At 44.0% G+C, this 18,370-nt stretch overlaps 1 protein-coding gene across 3 annotated transcripts in view; it reads left to right on the top strand.

Annotated features, from left to right (window-relative positions):
- TDRD9 (tudor domain containing 9) overlaps nt 1-17,912 on the top strand; it is a 100,421-nt gene extending 82,509 nt beyond the window's left edge. For all 3 annotated transcript variants that reach the window (XM_081007366.1, XM_081007367.1, XM_081007368.1), the window contains 7 exons: nt 585-655; nt 5,296-5,405; nt 5,564-5,660; nt 6,908-7,046; nt 7,571-7,689; nt 15,211-15,283; nt 16,534-17,912. In XM_081007366.1, coding sequence (XP_080863492.1) covers nt 585-655; nt 5,296-5,405; nt 5,564-5,660; nt 6,908-7,046; nt 7,571-7,689; nt 15,211-15,283; nt 16,534-16,635 — 711 coding nt within the window. In that variant the 3' untranslated portion in view covers nt 16,636-17,912. The remainder of the gene's footprint in view (nt 1-584; nt 656-5,295; nt 5,406-5,563; nt 5,661-6,907; nt 7,047-7,570; nt 7,690-15,210; nt 15,284-16,533) is intronic.
- Nucleotides 17,913-18,370: the final 458 nt, after the last annotated feature.

The raw sequence follows: 18,370 nt of genomic DNA, 5'->3' as shown, positions 1-18,370 counted from the left end.
TGCAAGCCGTTTTTATGCTTTGGGTTTTCCAGAGCTCTAAGAGGCTCATTGACAGTACTGCCAAACCATGGTTTAGTGTGTATGAGAAGGAACTGGAGCAAGTTTCACGCTCCCCGCAAAGCGGATTTTGTTTCAGTGACATCTTGTATGCCATCCACACTTGAAAAAGTGTGGTTAGTCTTCACTGTTTGCTTGTTGAAACCAAGCGAACGTCAGGTCATAGTTTTAAGAAGCTGGATAGATTCAATAAACCTTAGTTAAATTTAACTACGTTTAAGGAATGGATGGCACACTTAACTGTGGTTAATCTCAAGCAGAGTCTTTCAGTTTTTTGGTGGCTGTGCTGGAAGAAGAGGGTGTGTGAGCCCCAGACTCACAGTGGCTCATCCTTGCACCACTAATCCGTGGTTTCATGTTACTCATGAACTGATTTTAAGGGGTTGGGGTGAGGGGGTTATTTTGATGCCTCCATATCTACCCTTCCTTCCCCAAAACATGAGCCACACTTTACTACCATAAGAAGAAAATCCGAAATGGACTAATTTGGGTGTTTTATGTTCTGCTTTAATTTTTTTCCTCCTAAGGCAAGGCTTATTGGCCCATACAACCCCTACTGCCTGAAATTCAGCAGCATGACCAGAATCTCCAGATTTAGGTAGGATGGCATGTTATTGTGCTTTGTTCAAGGTCACTCCATGACATTCTGGCTGAACTGGACTTCTCATTGATGTCCTTCTAGGTCATGTCCAAAATTGTGTCCCCCTGGCTCTCATAATTTTTATTAGGGCTGCCTCCAAATTTGAAGAACGTATAATCAATTAATTGAAGTTAATTTCAATGGATTAATTTGCCAAATCTGCATAAGCCTGACCTTCATTGAAGTAGTACAGTGGTGCCTCACAAGACGAAATTAATCCGTTCTGCGAGTTTCTTCGTCTTGCGGATTTTTTCGTCTTGCGAAGCATGGATGCACCCTGGTACTGTATTATAATGGGATAGCGGGCAAAGCACAAAGCGGGTCGCTCCCCAGCAGGAGGAGTTTCCCCAGCCTGGAGGATCTGTTGCCGGGAAGAGGCAAAGACACCCCCTCCCACCTCCCCACGAAAACAGCCCCCCTTCCTCTGTCGCCAAGCCTTGCCGCGTCTTCGCTCCGCCAAACCGCGTCCCACATCAAAGCCCCAGCCCGCTCCTCTCCCTCTCTCTCCACAAGGTGCCAAAGGAAGTTCGAGCCCAGGAACCGAGGGCGGACACACGAAGCGCCTGGCGCGGACTCTCCCTTGCTCCCCCCGTTACCTTGCGCCACGCCGCCGGGCTCCCCACAGTCTCGGCAGCTGCTCCTGGCTTCTGCCCACCCCCGCAAAGGCGCCTTTGCGGCGGCCCAAGCGCAGTGGATGCCGCCTCCTCCTCCTCCTTTGTCCCGCCTCCTCCTGCCTTCGCGCAGTTAGGGCAAAATGGAGCAGCCACGTGGGGAGGGGGAGAGAGAGAGAGAGGCAGAGGCGGCGGCGGCGCAGAGACCCAGCCAGATCCACTGTATCCCAGCCCACCTGCCTCCTCTGTGCCCTCTCCAGAAGAGGATCCCTCTGGAAAAGGTAGGTCGCTCCCTCGCTCGCTCCCTGCCAGCCCAGTTCCCTCTTCAAAAGGAAACAAACTCGCAATACGTTTCGTCTTGCGAAGCAAGCCCATAGGGAAATTCGTCTTACGAAGCACCTCAAAAACCGCAAAACCCTTTCGTCTTGCGAGTTTTTCGTCTTGCAAGGCATTTGTCTTGCGGGGCACCACTGTATTTCTGGAGAAAAAGGCATACCTGCTTTGGTATTTAGGTTATTTAATTCTGCATTCCTGCCCTAATAAGCCCCTCCCCAGCAGTTTTGCAAAAAAAACCAAACCAAAAATGATTATTAAGTAACAAAATAAGGTAAAACTAAAACTTTAAAATCCAACAAAGCAGAGTTAAAAGCTTCAATAATTCATTAAAATCCATGCATAATAAGAACATTTGCAGTGCTCACCTAAAACAGCATCGGGGATGGGGCTAGTCTCACCTTCCTTTGGGAGAAAATCCCAAAACTGGTGTCCATTCTGACATGTATTCGTCATAACCAGAGCCAATTCAGTTTTTCTGCAGTTTGGCTTCTTCCAGCTGTGACATTATCATCTCACCTTCCACTTACAGCCAGAATTTTACACATTTTTTTGGTCGTACTATTGCCATGTTCCATTATGTGATTTCACACCAGTGATTTCATGTGTTCCGTATTTGCATTTCCTGATGTAGTTCTTCGTTGCGGTTAATTAAGACCCAGAGCCCAATTGTACCTGATTTCACAATTTTTAAGTATTTAAATGTTAACAGTGGACAGCCATTTTCTGCATCTCACTGACCCTCCCTCCCAAACACCCCTCCCCACTCAAGCACCTAATCCCATTTAGACAACTGCAGTGCGTTAAGGGCTCATGAGATTAAATTATTATTTACTTGGTCCCAACCTGAGTAGCAGTTTACAGGTCTGAGCTTGTAATTTACATGCATTTTTTCAAGGTGTGCAGTTATTTTGTGCTTCTGGATTTTTGCTTCTTCACAGGGTGGGTGGGTTTGTGTGTAAGTGAATAAACTCTGGTCTAAGAACACACTCCCTCTATTTTTCTAAGTAAACCAACTAAGTAGGAAGTGCAAAGGTTTTCCTGAGGGTTTTCTCACACCTTGACACTTCCCTCTCCCAAAACAAATAGATTACCTGCCCCCTGCAAGGTTCTAAACATCTGCTGAGCTTAATGACAACAGCCAGGAACCGTTAAACAAAGCACAAAGCAACATGTCAGAAAATACGACATTAAGCACGTATAATCTGCTAACTTTTTAAAAAAACAACAGTAGCAACACGCTGTTCTGAACACATGGGCAGAAGGAATTACCATATCTGCTTAGTGTGAAATTCTCTTAACATTGTAGCTGCAAAGAAGCCTTTGTCACACATTCCTACCAGCTAAAGTTACTACGATAGGGCCAACGAAGATGATCTCTTCCGTCTAGGCAGATTCACACGGTGGTCTTTCAGACAATAATTACTATTATTTATAAAATTTCTATTCCGTCCATCTTCCCAAAGATGCTCAGGGAGCAGCAAACGCCAACATGTTTAAAAAAGACAATTAAAATGGACATAAAACATGTTTAAAATAACTAAAAATATTTTTTAAAAAATCATCTCATCCAGCCTCTTTCAAGGTTGGCATGCCCAGTATCTTTCAGCCATCAAATGCCTGGGAAACAGGAATGTTTTTAAGTTTCCCCTAAAAATGAATAATGAAGGAAATGGGTGCATCTCACCAGGGAAGGTATCCCACAAACGGAGAAATGCCACCAAGAAGGTCCTGTTATGGGGAAACAACAGCTAGGCAGCCTTAAGTGATGGCAACACCATATTGCAGCCCTAAGCTGTTAAGATACTGGCGTAACATTAAATATCCCTAGCATTTTGCCACCAGCTGGAGGTTCCAAACACTCCTATAGGATAGCCGCAGGTAGAATGCATTGTGGTAATCTAATCATAGGTCACCCAGGCACATAGAGCTGTGCTCAGATGTGCCTTTTCTAGCAAGGGATGGTGCACAGATGCCACAGTAGGAACTGTCTTGAAGAGAAGCTCTTTTCTCCATGGGGAAGACTGAAGAATGACGCCCCCTGGCAGCAGTAGTTCTATGTAAATGCTTGTACATAAAAGATGATGATGATTTACAACACATACAAAAGTGGCTTTAAAGCAGGCATAGGCAAACTCGGCCCTCCAGATGTTTTGGGACTACAACTCCCATCATCCCTAGCTAACAGGACCAGTGGTCAGGGATGATGGGAATTGTAGTCTCAAAACATCTGGAAGGCTGAGTTTGCCTATGCCTGCTTCAGAGGGGGGGGGGGGGAGAAAAAAACGAAAGCAATAAAACCCCAAAGGATATACAGTGGTGCCTCGCAAGACGAAATTAATTCGTTCCGCAAGTCTCTTCGTCTTGCGAGTTTTTCGTCTTGCGATGCACGGTTTCCCAAAGGAATGCATTGAAAATCAATTAATGCGTTCCTAGGGAAACCGCCTTCAGGCCAGGTCCGGGGACAGTCTGTCCCCGGACCTCTTCTGAAGTCTGGGGGGGGGGGCAAGGGCTTTTCTTCCCACCCCCAGCATTTTAAAAAACCCCGGGACAGCGGAGGACTTCTCCGCTGTCCGGGCGATCTTAAAATGCTGGCGGGCAGCATTTTAAAATCGCCCCGGGACAGCGGAGGACTTCTCCGCTGTCCGGGGCGATTTAAAAGCCCTCCGGGACAGGCAGGCAGGGGGGAGCAAAGACTTTCGCCCCCCGCCCGCCTTCAGAAGGTGTTCCCGCCCCGCCGCCCGGCTTCGGAGCACCGTTCCGAAGCCGGGCGGCGGCGGGAGGTGTTCCCGCCCCGCCGCCCGGCTTCGGAGCACCGTTCCGAAGCCGGGCGGCAACGGGAGGTGTTCCCTCCCCCCCGCCCGGCTTCGGAGCACCGTTCCGAAGCCGGGCGGCGGCGGGAGGTGTTCCCTCCCCCCCGCCCGGCTTCGGAGCACCGTTCCGAAGCCGGGCGGCGGCGGGAGGTGTTCCCTCCCCCCCGCCCGGCTTCGGAGCACCGTTCCGAAGCCGGGCGGTGGCGGGAGGTGTTCCCTCCCCCCCGCCCGGCTTCGGAGCACCGTTCCGAAGCCGGGCGGCGGCGGGAGGTGTTCCCTCCCCGCCGCCCGGCTTCGGAGGAGCCTTCCGAAGCCCGGCGGCGGCGGGAGGTGTTCCCGCCCCACCGCCCGGCTTCGGAGGAGGTCCGAGGACAGTGGGGAAGACCCGCTGCGCTTCCCCGCTGTCCCTGAGATTTCCCTATGGGCTGTCGTCTTGCGAAGCAAGCCCATAGGGAAATTCGTTTTGCGAAGCGCCTCCAAAACAGAAAACTCTTTCGTCTAGCGGGTTTTCCGTCTTGCGAGGCGTTCGTCTTGCGGGGTACCACTGTAGTACATTGCCATAACAATCATTATCAATTGACGATTGCAATTTTCGACCTACTATATTTGGTATAAATGAGTTTCAAATTGCATTATACTTGTCCATGCAAAAGAAGAGAAAAGAAAAGATGTTTGATAGAACCCTTTTGGTAGGAAAGGTGTTGAAGAGAATAATTTCGCTAATTAGTCAGTGACAATTTCACGACATTGGATTTCTTCTGCTTCATATTAGGAATTCTGTGCAAGGCTGGTATTTAAACGAACTGAATTGCTTTTCTCTCTCCCTCTCCCTCCCCTCTAGAGCAGTCTTAGTGGAGAAGGAGAGTGTGAACTCTGTGGTGGTGGTTGATGCCCCTGAAGACTCGTTTCAACAGATGCTGGTTGCTGCCTCTGTGACAGTAAATGCAACAGGTAAGTGGTGTACCATAGAGCATTGATAAAGAGCTGATCGATCACTTGTGCCTGTACTGTAGTTCTGTTACCACTGGATCTTACATTTGCAAAATTATTGCATTCTTTAAAAATGACCAAATAGTATTATCATTACTACTGTTGTTTTCTGATAACAGGATCCACAATGTTGCTCAGGGAGACATCTCTGATGCCTCATATTCCAGGACTTCCAGCACTGCTTGCCATGCTGTTTGCTCCTGTGATAGATCTCAGGTATGTGCACATTTCTAAACAAGAGCATCGCAGTCAACTTAAACGCTTGTGCTGCTTCCTTTATAGTTCCCTGATAGAATGTATAGCACTCTTTCCAAAGGCTTCATGTTGTGTGACATAAAATGCAGTCCCCCACACTGATAGTAAACACTGATCTTTTTTTCAAATCCAGGGCTATGCTTACTGCCAGGCCTGTGCATATTTAAAGTAATTAATTTCAAATGTTGCCGAATTTAAAAGCTTGTAACCTGCCAGATTTGAAGTTCAGAAGGTGATACTGAAAATTTGCTATCCCTGAGAATCATATTTCTGTAAAGAAAGAGGTGAAAAGAGTCTGTGGGTAGGGTTTGCCCAAACCACAGAAGCTCAGGCGCAAAGGGATCAGGAGGGACAGGATTTCAAGAAATCTGATCACAGTAATCCCCTAGAGCATGGCTTACTGTGAATGAACATGCTGCTGAATCGTTTTTGTCTAGGTCCTCCTTTCCTTGAGTTTCGGGCAATAAACCACGAGTGTGCTTACTGTGAAGGGATGCGGGTGGCGCTGTGGGTTAAACCACAGAGCCTAGGGCTTGCCAATCAGACGGTCGGCGGTTCGAATCCCTGTGATGGGGTGAGCTCCCGTTGCTAGGTCCCTGCTCCTGCCAACCTAGCAGTTTGAAAGCACGTCAAAGTGCAAGTAGATAAATAGATACCGCTCTGGCGGGAAGGTAAACGGCGTTTCCGTGCGCTGCTCTGGTTTGCCAGAAACGGCTTAGTCATGCTGGCCAAATGACCCGGAAGCTGTCCGCCGGCTCCCTCGGCCAATAAAGCGAGATGAGCGCTGCAACCCCAGAGTCGGTCATGACTGGACCTAATGGTCAGGGGTCCTTTTACCTTTACCTGTGCTTAATGTGAGGTGTGAACCAGCACTCATGGTTTGTCTCTCTCCAGACAAACCATAGTGGTAAGCCAAGGTTTGCTCCTGGCCTATGGATCATGGTCCATTCAGGAAAAACAACCAAGCTTGTTGCTCTCGGAGTGAAATGGCTGCAATTCAGCATGCCTAGAACATTGCTCATTCATGCTTTATGGTTTACAGTTAGATACAAACAGGGTCATTGTGTGCAGGTGAGCAGTATTCAGTTATGATGTCAGATCAAGTTTCTGTTTCTGCTTATTTTAATATACCGCTCCTCATCTGAGGATCACAGGCCAGTTTACTGTTTAAATGACTCAGTCATTAAAAAGCTTGTTGCTCTCATTAGGGTTGATGAAAGCAGGAACAGATACATTGGTGTCCTTTGTGGCTTGGGATGGAACTACTCGCTGGGAGTCCCCATCCTCTCCGACCACGACATGGAGTTTATGTTTGATGTGAAAATTGATGCAGATGACATAACCCAGGTAAATTCCGCACCAGTTCATCCCATTCATGCTGCCCCCCCCCCCCCGGTTTCTTGGAAGTGAACCCAACTGCCTTGGCTGGTTTATGTGCGATGAGATTGATCCACATCTTGGGAAATCATCCTGTATTTGGGTAGACGATTAAGCAAACCAATTCTTTTAACAGATCTGGTTTAAAAGTGTTTCAGTTTGAATCAGAAAAGTAGTTTCATCAAAAGCTCAACTACAGTGGTACCTCGGGTTACATACACTTCAGGTTACATACGCTTCAGGTTACACACTCCGCTAACCCAGAAATAGTACCTTGGGTTAAGAACTTTGCTTCAGGATGAGAACAGAAATTGTGCTCCGTCAGCGCGTCGGCAGTGGGAGGCCCCATTAGCTAAAGTGGTGCTTCAGGTTAAGAACAGTTTCAGGTTAAGAATGGACCTCTGGAACGAATTAAGTACTTAACCCAAGGTACCACTATATTCAACCAGTCGCCATCTCTGCTGCTTTCAAAATCGACCATCTTTTATTCACAGATAAACATTATAAGGATCGCCATTAACAAGCTGGTCTCAGATGGTCCAAACGGCCTGATGCATTTTGGTCAAGAGAGAATTGCCCAGTTGCAGGATGCCACTCGCCAGAAGCTTTTAAGGTAAATTACCACCTTTTTTTGCCATAAGAAGTTGCATTCACCTTTATATTACACAGCAGGAGAGAGAGTGCATCGCAAATCTAAAGAAGCGCTAACTCAGCTTTCCCTAGCCTGGTGCCTTCCAGATGTTTAGAACTCCCACCAGCCCCATCCAGCATGGCCATGGATCAGGGATGATGGGAGCTGTGGTTTCAAACATCTGGTGGGCACCAGGTTAGAGAAGGCCAGGCACAAATGTAACAATCCTGGAGAAGCGAAAGAACCTAAATGTATCATTATGTATTCGGGGCACTCGTGCATCTGCAGTTTTAAGTTAATTGTATTTACCATATGTCATCACTACTTAACGGGAAACTCTGCGTTTGAAAAACATGTCTAGACAGAATGAATTAAAACGTATCACTGCCGTACTTTGCACAGCTCAGGGAGACAGGAGATGGCAGGCGGGGAGTCTGTAGTAATCGAGTTGTCACACACGACAAAACATTCCCAAAATAGCTGGGATTAGATCTGCATAGACAAATTCGGGCGCATGCACGTGTATGCACTCGGCTGATGCAAACATTGGCACTGGGAGATCAACTTAAATTATGATGTTTTAAATGCTTGCCTTGTCAAAATACTCTTAATAAATTAGCTCAGCCAGGGCTCAAATTAGAAAGGGGCAGGGGGAGCTGCTGGCCTTCTTAGCTTCTCCTCCTAATGAAGGTTAGGAGGGGGGCAGGATTTGGCTACAGTTGGGGAATGTTGGAAGTGGGCTTTCTGGCTTTCATTAAGGACCCCTTTAACGCCTCCCCTTCCAATAATTAGGGCACCAGATTCTGTGTGACGCTGATTTTTTCCCCTGAGCGGTTTCCCAACAAAGTAAGGTTGGCAACTGGTGGGCCCCGGAATCTCCATCCAGCCCTCCGTGTAGCCACTGCCTGCCCCCCTGCTGGGGACCTCAGCTACTACCCCTCCCCTTGCAAGGCAAAAACACCATTAGAGGCCTGTTGAGCTTCATTCACACCGTACATATAAAGCGGTCTTACACCACTTTGGTAGTTTTGACTTTCCCCACAAACAATATTGGGAACAGTAGTTTTGTACTGCAGAACTACAGTTCCCAGGATTCTGTTGGTGTGCCGCGCTGGGCTTTGTAACCAACTTGGGAAAACGCCAGGCAGCTGCGTTCTTCCCCCTCAAGCGCCTCTCGGGGTGATCCATCACTCCTCTGTCCCGATGCGCTTCTGTGACACATATCCAAAGATATGTGGGCAGCAGTCTGACTTCCGGAGGCGGCGCCAGCGGTTGATGGCGGATTTCCTCGACTAGAGGAAATCGGCGCCACGAAAACAGGGTCGAATCCCGCTTCGGCGCAGCGGGGGACCCTCAAAAATCACAGGCGGGGGAAGCCTGTGAGCCTGGGACCCAGCGGGCACATTTGGCGCCCCCCCAACCCGGTAAAAAGCCCGGCAACGGGCTCGAAATCGGAGCGGGGGAGAGCGCTGTGCTGTGGGCTATCTGCTCGTTCGTGGTGTGAAGCCGCAAGCTGTTGACCGGAGAGCGCTGCCTTTTTTCCTTGAAATTCGGACTTGAAAATCAACGATCCGTGAGTAGGATATAATCTAATTGGAACTGTACAAATTGGAATTTGGCCGAAAATGGAAAGAGGTATAAAAGGAAGTCTGCCTCTTTCCTTGTAGATAAAACAAAGCATTGAACTTGAAAGCGGAAGCATTGGAAAAATACGTATAGGGGACTTTAATCCAATCATCTAACCTGAACTTTTCCCTCCTTAAACTGAGGGAAAAGGGGGGGAAATTGTGGACGTGATCTCTTCATAAAGAAGTGGAATAGAAGGGATTAAACCATCACTCAATTCTCTGGGAAAGGATCTCCAGAGGTAACTTAGGAAAGAAAAAGAGGTACTGTCTTGCAATATATTCTGACAGCTAGTCCTGCACAGGAAATAAAAGTCTGGACATATTATGTGAATATATATCTCCTGGTCCTAAGTTAATATTTTGTATAGACTGTTTTCTTCCTGAAAAAACTGGAGGGGCTTAAAAAAAGAAACTAAAGTATCCAAGAACTTTTATGACTGTTACAGTGTCCCCCTAGTGGAATTTGGAATTGTTACAACTTGTTATAATTGAAACTGTAGCTGGCTTGAGGAATTCTCACACTGCTCTGTTGGAAATTTCCACTGTTTGATTTTAACTACGTGACTGACCTTGAGCATTATCTAAAGGAATGGCAGATGGGAAAGAGAAAGCGGATGCATCGACTACAAGGTCGGGAAGGCCTATTCGCACAGAAGAAGGATTACAAACGAGATCTTCGGCCTCAGGCCCTTCTGGAACCTCAACAACAGCCTCATCGGCACAACTAAAAGTAAAAGGTACGACAAGTGATGATGCCTTTGCTCAAGTTTTGGCCAAGGTCAATGAATCTTTAAACAGAATAAGTCAACAAGTAGCAGAGGCATGTGACAAGATTGATCAAAATACAACAAGTATCAACCAAAATACAACAAGTACTAATCAGAATACTGCAAGTATAAATAATTTGGGCCAGAAAGTAAATACTAACACAGAGGCTATTCAGAAATTATTAGAGGAATCGGCCTCAATACGCCAGATTGCTGAGGAGGCTAAAGAAATTGCTACAACTTCTGCTACAGAGGTTCAAGAGGTTCAAGAGGAATTACCAACACTGCACAAACAACTGGAAGACCATAAACTGACCCTGTCTATGATAGATTTGAAGGAAAAGCAAGTGAACTTACGGGTCAGATCGGTACCTGAGGTGGAAAAGGACAATCTAGCTGAATTTCTCACGCAGGAATTTTTGGACTTTTGGGACCCAGAATTGGCAAAAGATAGTTTTAAAATAGTAAATGCTTTCAGACTTGGGAGAAGAGGAGAGAAGAAGGTGAGAGACTGCTTGATTACTTTTCGAACGAAAGAAGAGAGGGATAAGATTTTGGGCCTACATTTCAAGAAGACACTGGAAATCCAACGGACAAGGGTGGAAATATTTAAAGATATTCCGAAATACCTTCTGGATCTCAGATCAAAATATAAAGACTTGGTTACCCTGCTGAGAAGGAACAGTATCAACTTTAGGTGGGAACTTCCTCAAGGCCTGTCTTTTAGCTACAAAGGAAAGAAGAGGAAAATAAGATCGGAAGACGACAAAGACAAATTTTGCAGAGACCACGGAGAAGACCTACAAAAAAACTATTTCCGGAACCAAAAGACCGCTCGAAAGAAGGGATACCACCGACGGATGAGGAACAGGCACTAGGTGCAGTAGGAGGAGAATTAAAACAATAATATCATGGCCCTGCAACTTTTAACATGGAACTGTCGGGGTTTGAATTCCCCTCAGAAAAGGAAGTCAGTATTTCATATATTAAAAAAGGAACAATTGGACCTAATTTGTCTACAAGAAACACATATAACAAGATTACACAGGAAATTGTTGATAAATAAAAGACTTGGTCAGGAATTTATTTCGTCGGACAAAGTTAAAAAGAGAGGGGTTGTGATTTATGCAAAAGACAATCTATCACCGAAATTTGTTTTTAAAGATGACCAAGGAAGATTTGTGGCAATTGAAATTCAAACACAAGGAGAAAAATTTTTGATTGTAGGAGTCTACGCACCAAATGATGGGAAATCTGATTTTTTTAAGAAGTTGCATGAGACCCTGATGGACCATATGGACTGTAACACGATTCTGATGGGAGACATGAATGGAGTGGTATCTACTTATATGGACAAGGCACAAAGACAGGTAGTCACCAAGGATGGTAGACTACCGAAAACTTTTTTTGATATGACAGACAACTTGGATTTAGTGGACATTTGGAGAATTAGAAACCCCTTGGCTAAAGAGGGAACTTTCTTTTCTGAAGCCAAAATGACTTGGACAAGAATTGACCAAATCTGGATAACTAGAGGAATTTGCTCCGACCATAATGCTGTTAAGATGGAAATGAGACTAACACCAACTGGCTCCTTCAGATGGAAGATGAATGACACCTTATTTAGAGATGAAGAATTTCTTAAGAAGGCCCAAAAAACTCTGAGAGATTACTTCGAGATAAATCTTAGTTCCAACGTGGAGAAAAGAGTAATCTGGGACGCAAGTAAAGCAGTTATGAGAGGGTTCTTAATACAGCAGAATGCGATAAAGAAAAGAACTCAAAATGAGAAGAAGGATAAAATAATGGACAAAATAAATGAATGTGAAAAAAGACTGAGAGTAAATCCTAAATCTCAAGAGATTTTGAGAGAGCTAAAGCTATATCAAGTACAATATATGAAAATGATGAATCAGGAAATAGAATGGAAAATTAAACAAATGAGACAAAAGACTTTTGAATCGGCCAACAAATGCGGCAAATTGTTGGCATGGCAAATGAAAAAGAGACAAAAACTAAATACGATTACGAATTTAGAAGTGGAAGGAAGGGATTTACAGAACCCAGCGGAGATTAGAAGTTGTTTCCAGAAGTATTTTAAACGACTATATACTCAAGGGCCAATGAAAGAAACAGATTTAGACCAATTTTTGAAAACAAATGGATTACAAAAAATATCTCAAGAAAATAAATTAATTTTGAACCATAGAATAACTGAACAGGAAATAGAAGGTGCCATTCAAAACATGCAATTGGGTAAATCTCCAGGGCCAGATGGTTTGACCTCTAGATACTACAGATCTTTAAAAGAATGGTTAATTCAACCATTGAAAGAGGTCTGGTATAGAGAGAATGGTATAAGTGCAATTTATTCAGAACAAAAGGCTAAACTAATTGTAAATAATGTTGTGACGGAAGAACTTAAAATTGAAAAAGGGACATGACAAGGTTGCCCAATTTCCCCACTTCTTTTTATTTCGGTCCTGGAGGTTCTGCTGAATATGATTAGAAGGGACCAGTTGGTTAAAGGTATACAGGTCGGAACCAAACAGTACAAATTGAGAGCATTTGCAGATGACTTAGTATTGACGTTACAGGAGCCAGAATCTAGTACTAAAAGGGTTTTAGAACTGATTCAAGAATTTGGTCAAGTGGCAGGATTTAAATTGAACAAGTTAAAAACCAAGGTTTTAGAGAAAAATTTAACACCGCTTGAAAGAGAGAGGTTTCAGAATGAGACAGGTTTAACAGTGGTTAAGAAAGTTAAATATTTGGGGATTAACATGACAGCAAAAAATGGGAACTTATTTAAAGATAACTATGAAAAATGCTGGTCTGAAGTGAAAAAAGATTTAGAAATTTGGTCAAATTTGAAGCTTTCACTGCTGGGCCGTATTGCTGCGATAAAAATGAATGTATTGCCTAGAATATTCTTTTTGTTCCAAACTTTGCAGATTGTGGACAAAATGGATTGTTTCAAGAGGTGGCAGAAAGATATTTCTAAATTTGTCTGGCAGGGCAAGAAGCCTAGAATATAATTTAAAATACTAACAGATGCAAAGGAAAGAGGTGGATTTGCCCTGCCAGACCTTAAACTTTACTATGAATCAGCAGCCTTTTGCTGGTTGAAAGAATGGCTACTTCTTGAAAACACTGACATTTTGGACTTGGAAGGTTTCAATAATGTATTTGGATGGCATGCATATCTATGGTATGATAAGGTCAAAGCACATAAAGCATTTAGAAACCACATTGTCAGGAAAGCGCTATTTAATGTTTGGTTAAGATATAAGGATTTGTTAGAAAACAAAACCCCAAGGTGGCTGTCACCAATGGAAGCGAAAGCCTTGGGAAAAGGTCAATATGGAGGTCAAATGGCCGAAATATTGGGAAATTTTGGAACAAGACGGAGATAGATTGAAATTGCAGAGTTTTGAAAAACTAAAAGACAAAGTGCGAGACTGGCTTCATTATTATCAGATAATGGAGGCATTTAAATTGGACAGGAAAATTGGCTTCCAGGTGGAAAGATCCAAATTGGAAACAGAATTGTTAGAACCCAAAACTAAGAATTTGTCAAGAATGTATAACTTGCTGCTGAAATGGAATACTCAGGATGAAACGGTAAAATCGGCTATGATTAAATGGGCACAGGACGTTGGACATAATATTATGTTTGTTGACTGGGAACAGTTATGGACCACAGGTATGAAATTTACGGCATGTAATGCCTTAAGAGAGAATATTATGAAAATGATATACAGGTGGTACATAACCCCAGTCAAGCTTGCGAAAATCTATCATTTGCCCGATAACAAATGTTGGAAATGTAAAGAAACTGAAGGTACATTTTTTCACCTATGGTGGACGTGCCCAAAGATTAAGGTTTTCTGGGAAATGATATATAATGAATTAAAAAAGGTATTTAAGTATACCTTCCCTAAGAAACCAGAGGCCTTTCTCCTGGGCATAGTCGGCCAAATGGTGTTAAAAAAGGATAGAACTTTCTTTATGTATGCAACAACAGCAGCAAGAATACTCATCGCAAAGTATTGGAAGACACAAGAACTTCCCACGCTGGAGGAATGGCAGATGAAACTTATGGACTATATGGAATTGGCGGAAATGACTGGTAGAATCCGTGACCAGGGAGAAGAGTCGATGGAGGAAGATTGGAAGAAATTCAAAGACTATCTTCAGAAACATTGCAAAATTAAAGAATGTTAGAGCGATGTTGGATTGAAAATAAGTGGTTTCCAGCTGTACAGGTTAAAGTTAATGACAGACTAAGATTAAAGATTAAGATTAAAGATGTTTAAAGAAATGGAAATTTGAAATTAAGAGGGAAAATTTTAATGTTATATGATACTAAGACTAAAGATCAGGTTTAAAGAAGTTGAAATTATATATTTCAATATCTTATTAAAGCTAAAGATTGGGATTAAAAAAGTGGAAAAGAAATTGCTGGACAAACAATTTGAATTGGAATACAAAAGTGGGAGGTATGAGGAAGTCCAGAAAATAAGTAACTAAAAAACGGTAATGGAAAAGAGATATGGTTTTTAATTGTTATGTTTTTCGTTCTTTTATTGTTGAATCTTGTTTTTTTGTGTTTTTGTTATCTTTTTTTGAGATATGTTTGGTGTACATTTTTCTTTTCTTTTCTTTCTTTGTTGTTTAAAACTTTAATAAAAATTATTTAAAAAAACAACAACCCAAAGATATGTGTACACAGTACTGTAGCAGAGTCCAAGCAGAAACTAGGCATAGAGGTGTGGAGTCTAAGCTAATTTATTATGTACACGATCAGGTGTTACAGAACAAAGGAAACATGTCTCCTCTCCACTTCTTCTCCGAAAGAGAACAGCAAATGCAAAAGTACAACAATAATGGAACAGTGTAACTGAACTTCCGTTCCCATGATTCCAGTAGTATGGAATGTCAACACAGACATGTGATGAAGACAATTGCACATCAGCAGTGGAGAGAATGAAATCCCAACAGATTCTCCATGACTGTTCAAGTGGTACAAGACTGCTTTAAATGTCTGTGCTGCTAATATGATTTTTCTTTACTCACAATGAGTTTCTTTCTCCCTGCTCTCTCAGCCTGATTTGTAAATCAAAACCTCGTGAAGTTGTTCCTCCCAAATTCTATCCGAAGCCATATGAATGGAGTCAGGTAAGATTTGCTTCCCAAATTTAGACCTCAATAACACCAGTCCCAAGCCTTCTAGCCTCAGGTATGGTGACTCTCCACGGTCTCTAGCAGATCACATACTACCTGACTGTTTTACTGAAGATGCCAGAGTTTGAATCTGGGGTGTTCTGGTTGGAGATACTTGACGAATTTGTTTCAGTGAATTTCAGTATGACCTGCCCTGATCTACAGCACCTAGACTGTGGCGTGGATTGGAGCACATTTATCCTTTGTATCCCACTCTTCTCTGAATTTTGAGACATAGTGACCAGCATAAAAATGTCCCCCAAAATGAAGCTAAACACTTCCTGAAAAAAATATGTAAACCGAACTGCAGCCATCATTCAAAATTCACACACCTCCCCAGATTTTGCGATGCAGTTTTCTAGTCAAGAAATGCTTGTGTTCAAAAATGAACATACTAATCAAAATAATATACAGAAATGCCCATCCCTACCCCCATGTCATTGTGTTAGTTTGTAGTTGTGGCTGTACCATCCTGCCAAGTGCTAGAGATAATTTTAACATTCTATACAGCATCTACCTACCTACCTCCCATCCATCCATCCTTCCATCCTCTGAGTTGCCATATTTTTCGCTCTAAAGGATGCACCGGACCAAAGGACGCACCTTGTTTTAGAGGGGGAGAACAAGAAAGAAAAATTCTCCCCCTCTCTGCTCACCCCTTCCACAAAGCGGCAGGAGAAATGGAGCCCCTTCCATTTCTCCTCCCGCTTGGCTGAAGGGGCGCTGCGCAGCTCTCCCTCTCTGCTGAAGCCAGGAGAGTCGCGCTGCGCTCCGAAGGCTTCATGCGGCTACTCCTGAAGCCTGGAGAGCGCACCGACCCCTCTCGCTCTCCAGGCTTCAGAGAAAGCAACGCGAAGCCTCCGGAGCGCGGAGGGAGCGCTCCCTCTGAGCTTCGGAGGCTTCGCGTTGCTATCGCTAAAGCCAAGGAGCCTGAATTTGCTCCATAGGACGCACACACATTTCCCCTTAATTTTTGGAGGGGAAAAAGTGTGTCCTATAGAGCGAAAAATACGGTATAAGCTCTGCCCAGGAGAAAATGTTCCTGGAACAGACCCCCCCCCCCTTCAACCTCACCAGAAAACCTTCCCTTCCATTCAAAGCATTAAACCTTCACTTTAAAAGAACAAACAATAAAATGTTCATTACTTGCATGTACTAAGTTACGTTGTTTGGACATTGTTCCCATGTTTTTCTTTCTCATTTAGCCACGGTCAAACATTGTCATTGACCAGTCTGAACCACAAGATGCACGAGCGAGGACTGATTCCTTGTACCAGCTGCATAAGTTGATTTTGTTAAATGCCTAAGGCTTCAGCACTCATCGTCCTTCGCTGGAAGAAAGTCCCATTAGACCTGGTGCAATCTGCTTCCAAATAAGTGTGTTTAGGATCAGAATGTTGTTGTTGTTTAAAAAAACAACCTATTGTTCTGTTACAGAAAAATATAAAAGATGTGTTTAAAAATGTGACCTTACCAGTTTAACTGTTTGTCTTGTTTTCCTAACAAACAAGAAGCCCCCAGAAAATGACACAGGTGTGTGCAGTACAGTATTTGAAATTGGAAGAACTTTAGTGCTGCTCACTTACTAACCACATGAGGCACTAACATTAGACTACCTGGCTTCACCCCTCCAACCTATATGCATTCAGTAAAGTTCTGAATGCCAGGGTTTGTAGGGGGACGGTACACCCTTAGGCTTTTTCATACACCCGAGAGCCCTGATCACCCTTGGCTCCTGGCATTGGGAGAGGGGAGGGTTCGGTGTCAGGAATGGCTTCCCAGGCAGAGTGAAGCTGCTGTGCCATCTTCCTGGCAGGTGGATCAATGTTGCTTACTGTGAGAGGGGCAAGATGACAAGGGGTCTGGTGCAGTGCAGAAGCACAGGCAGAGCTAATCTGGTGCTCCTGCTTGCATGTTTGCACCCTGCCAACCTCCCTTGCCACCTTCCCTCCCAGTAAGCAGCAGTGACCCATCTGTCACTGGGGAGCTAATGTAATGACTCTGCCCCCCAAGCAAGCTGTTTCTGCCTGATGTACAGAAGTTGACGGGATGGAGCCAGGCAGCTGTAGGAAGAGTGGGAGCACAGTGGGATGTTGCCATGGTGGACAGTGCCAGGAAGAGGAGTCCTCCACCATCTCCATTTAACCCTGCCCATGATGTTTCTCTTCCTGAGTTCAAAGCAGGGCTGGGGAACCTTTGGCCTTCCAGATGTTGTTGATCTACAGCTCCCATCATCCATGACAATTGGTCTTACTGGTTCTGGAGGGACAAAATTTCCCTATCCGTGCTTTAAAGATGCATACAAGTTGTTATGGCTAAGATTCTTGGAATTGATAGTTTTGACAGCAGGGCTTAGCTGCGACAGATTCTTTAAAGAGTGTGAGGTGCATACAATTAAGCTGCTTCAGTTTAGCTCGTAGTTAACATTCACAGCAGCCAAATAGGAAGATAACGTTTTTGGTTTTGCCTTTGGATTAAAGTGCATTTCAAGTTTTAAGTGTTCCATTTAACATTTGCTTTCTGTTATTAGCTATATCTGCAATTGCTAGTTTGCTTTGGAAAAAATAAAGCCAATGAGTTTTAATACACTGTGATTTTTGTGTCTTTTAAAATACATATTGGGCAAAAGGAACAGCGTAGATTAAATCAAATCTGTTGTTCCTTTTTCCATTCACGCAGCATGATGGAAATTGCAATTTGTTTCTTCCTAGCTTGAAGTGGGGGGGGGGGGGACATGACATGCCTTTATAGAAGTTAGCAGTGGAAATACAACTAAAACAAATAGCAACACTAAAACAAGAAACACAAAGGGCAATTTTATAGAATCTGTTAGAACTGATTAACAAGATCATAATCTTAGTACAGACCACAGAATGTGGTTTGGCAACCAAAGGAAAAATACTGCAATCAATCTTAGGACGGATTCTGCTCAGTTCTCTCCCATCAGTGCAAGAAAGACCACTTACCTTTTAAGGTGGGTGAAGGCTGCAGCCACGGAGGGTGACAGGATAGGCTGCCTAAATTTTAAATCTGTATTGGCCA

This window comes from Podarcis pityusensis (assembly GCF_964106645.2).
Source record: "Podarcis pityusensis genome assembly, chromosome: 1".
Lineage (NCBI taxonomy): Eukaryota > Metazoa > Chordata > Lepidosauria > Squamata > Lacertidae > Podarcis > Podarcis pityusensis.
The sequence above is the reverse complement of the archived record's forward strand: the minus strand, read 5'-3'. Positions and strand labels throughout refer to the sequence as shown.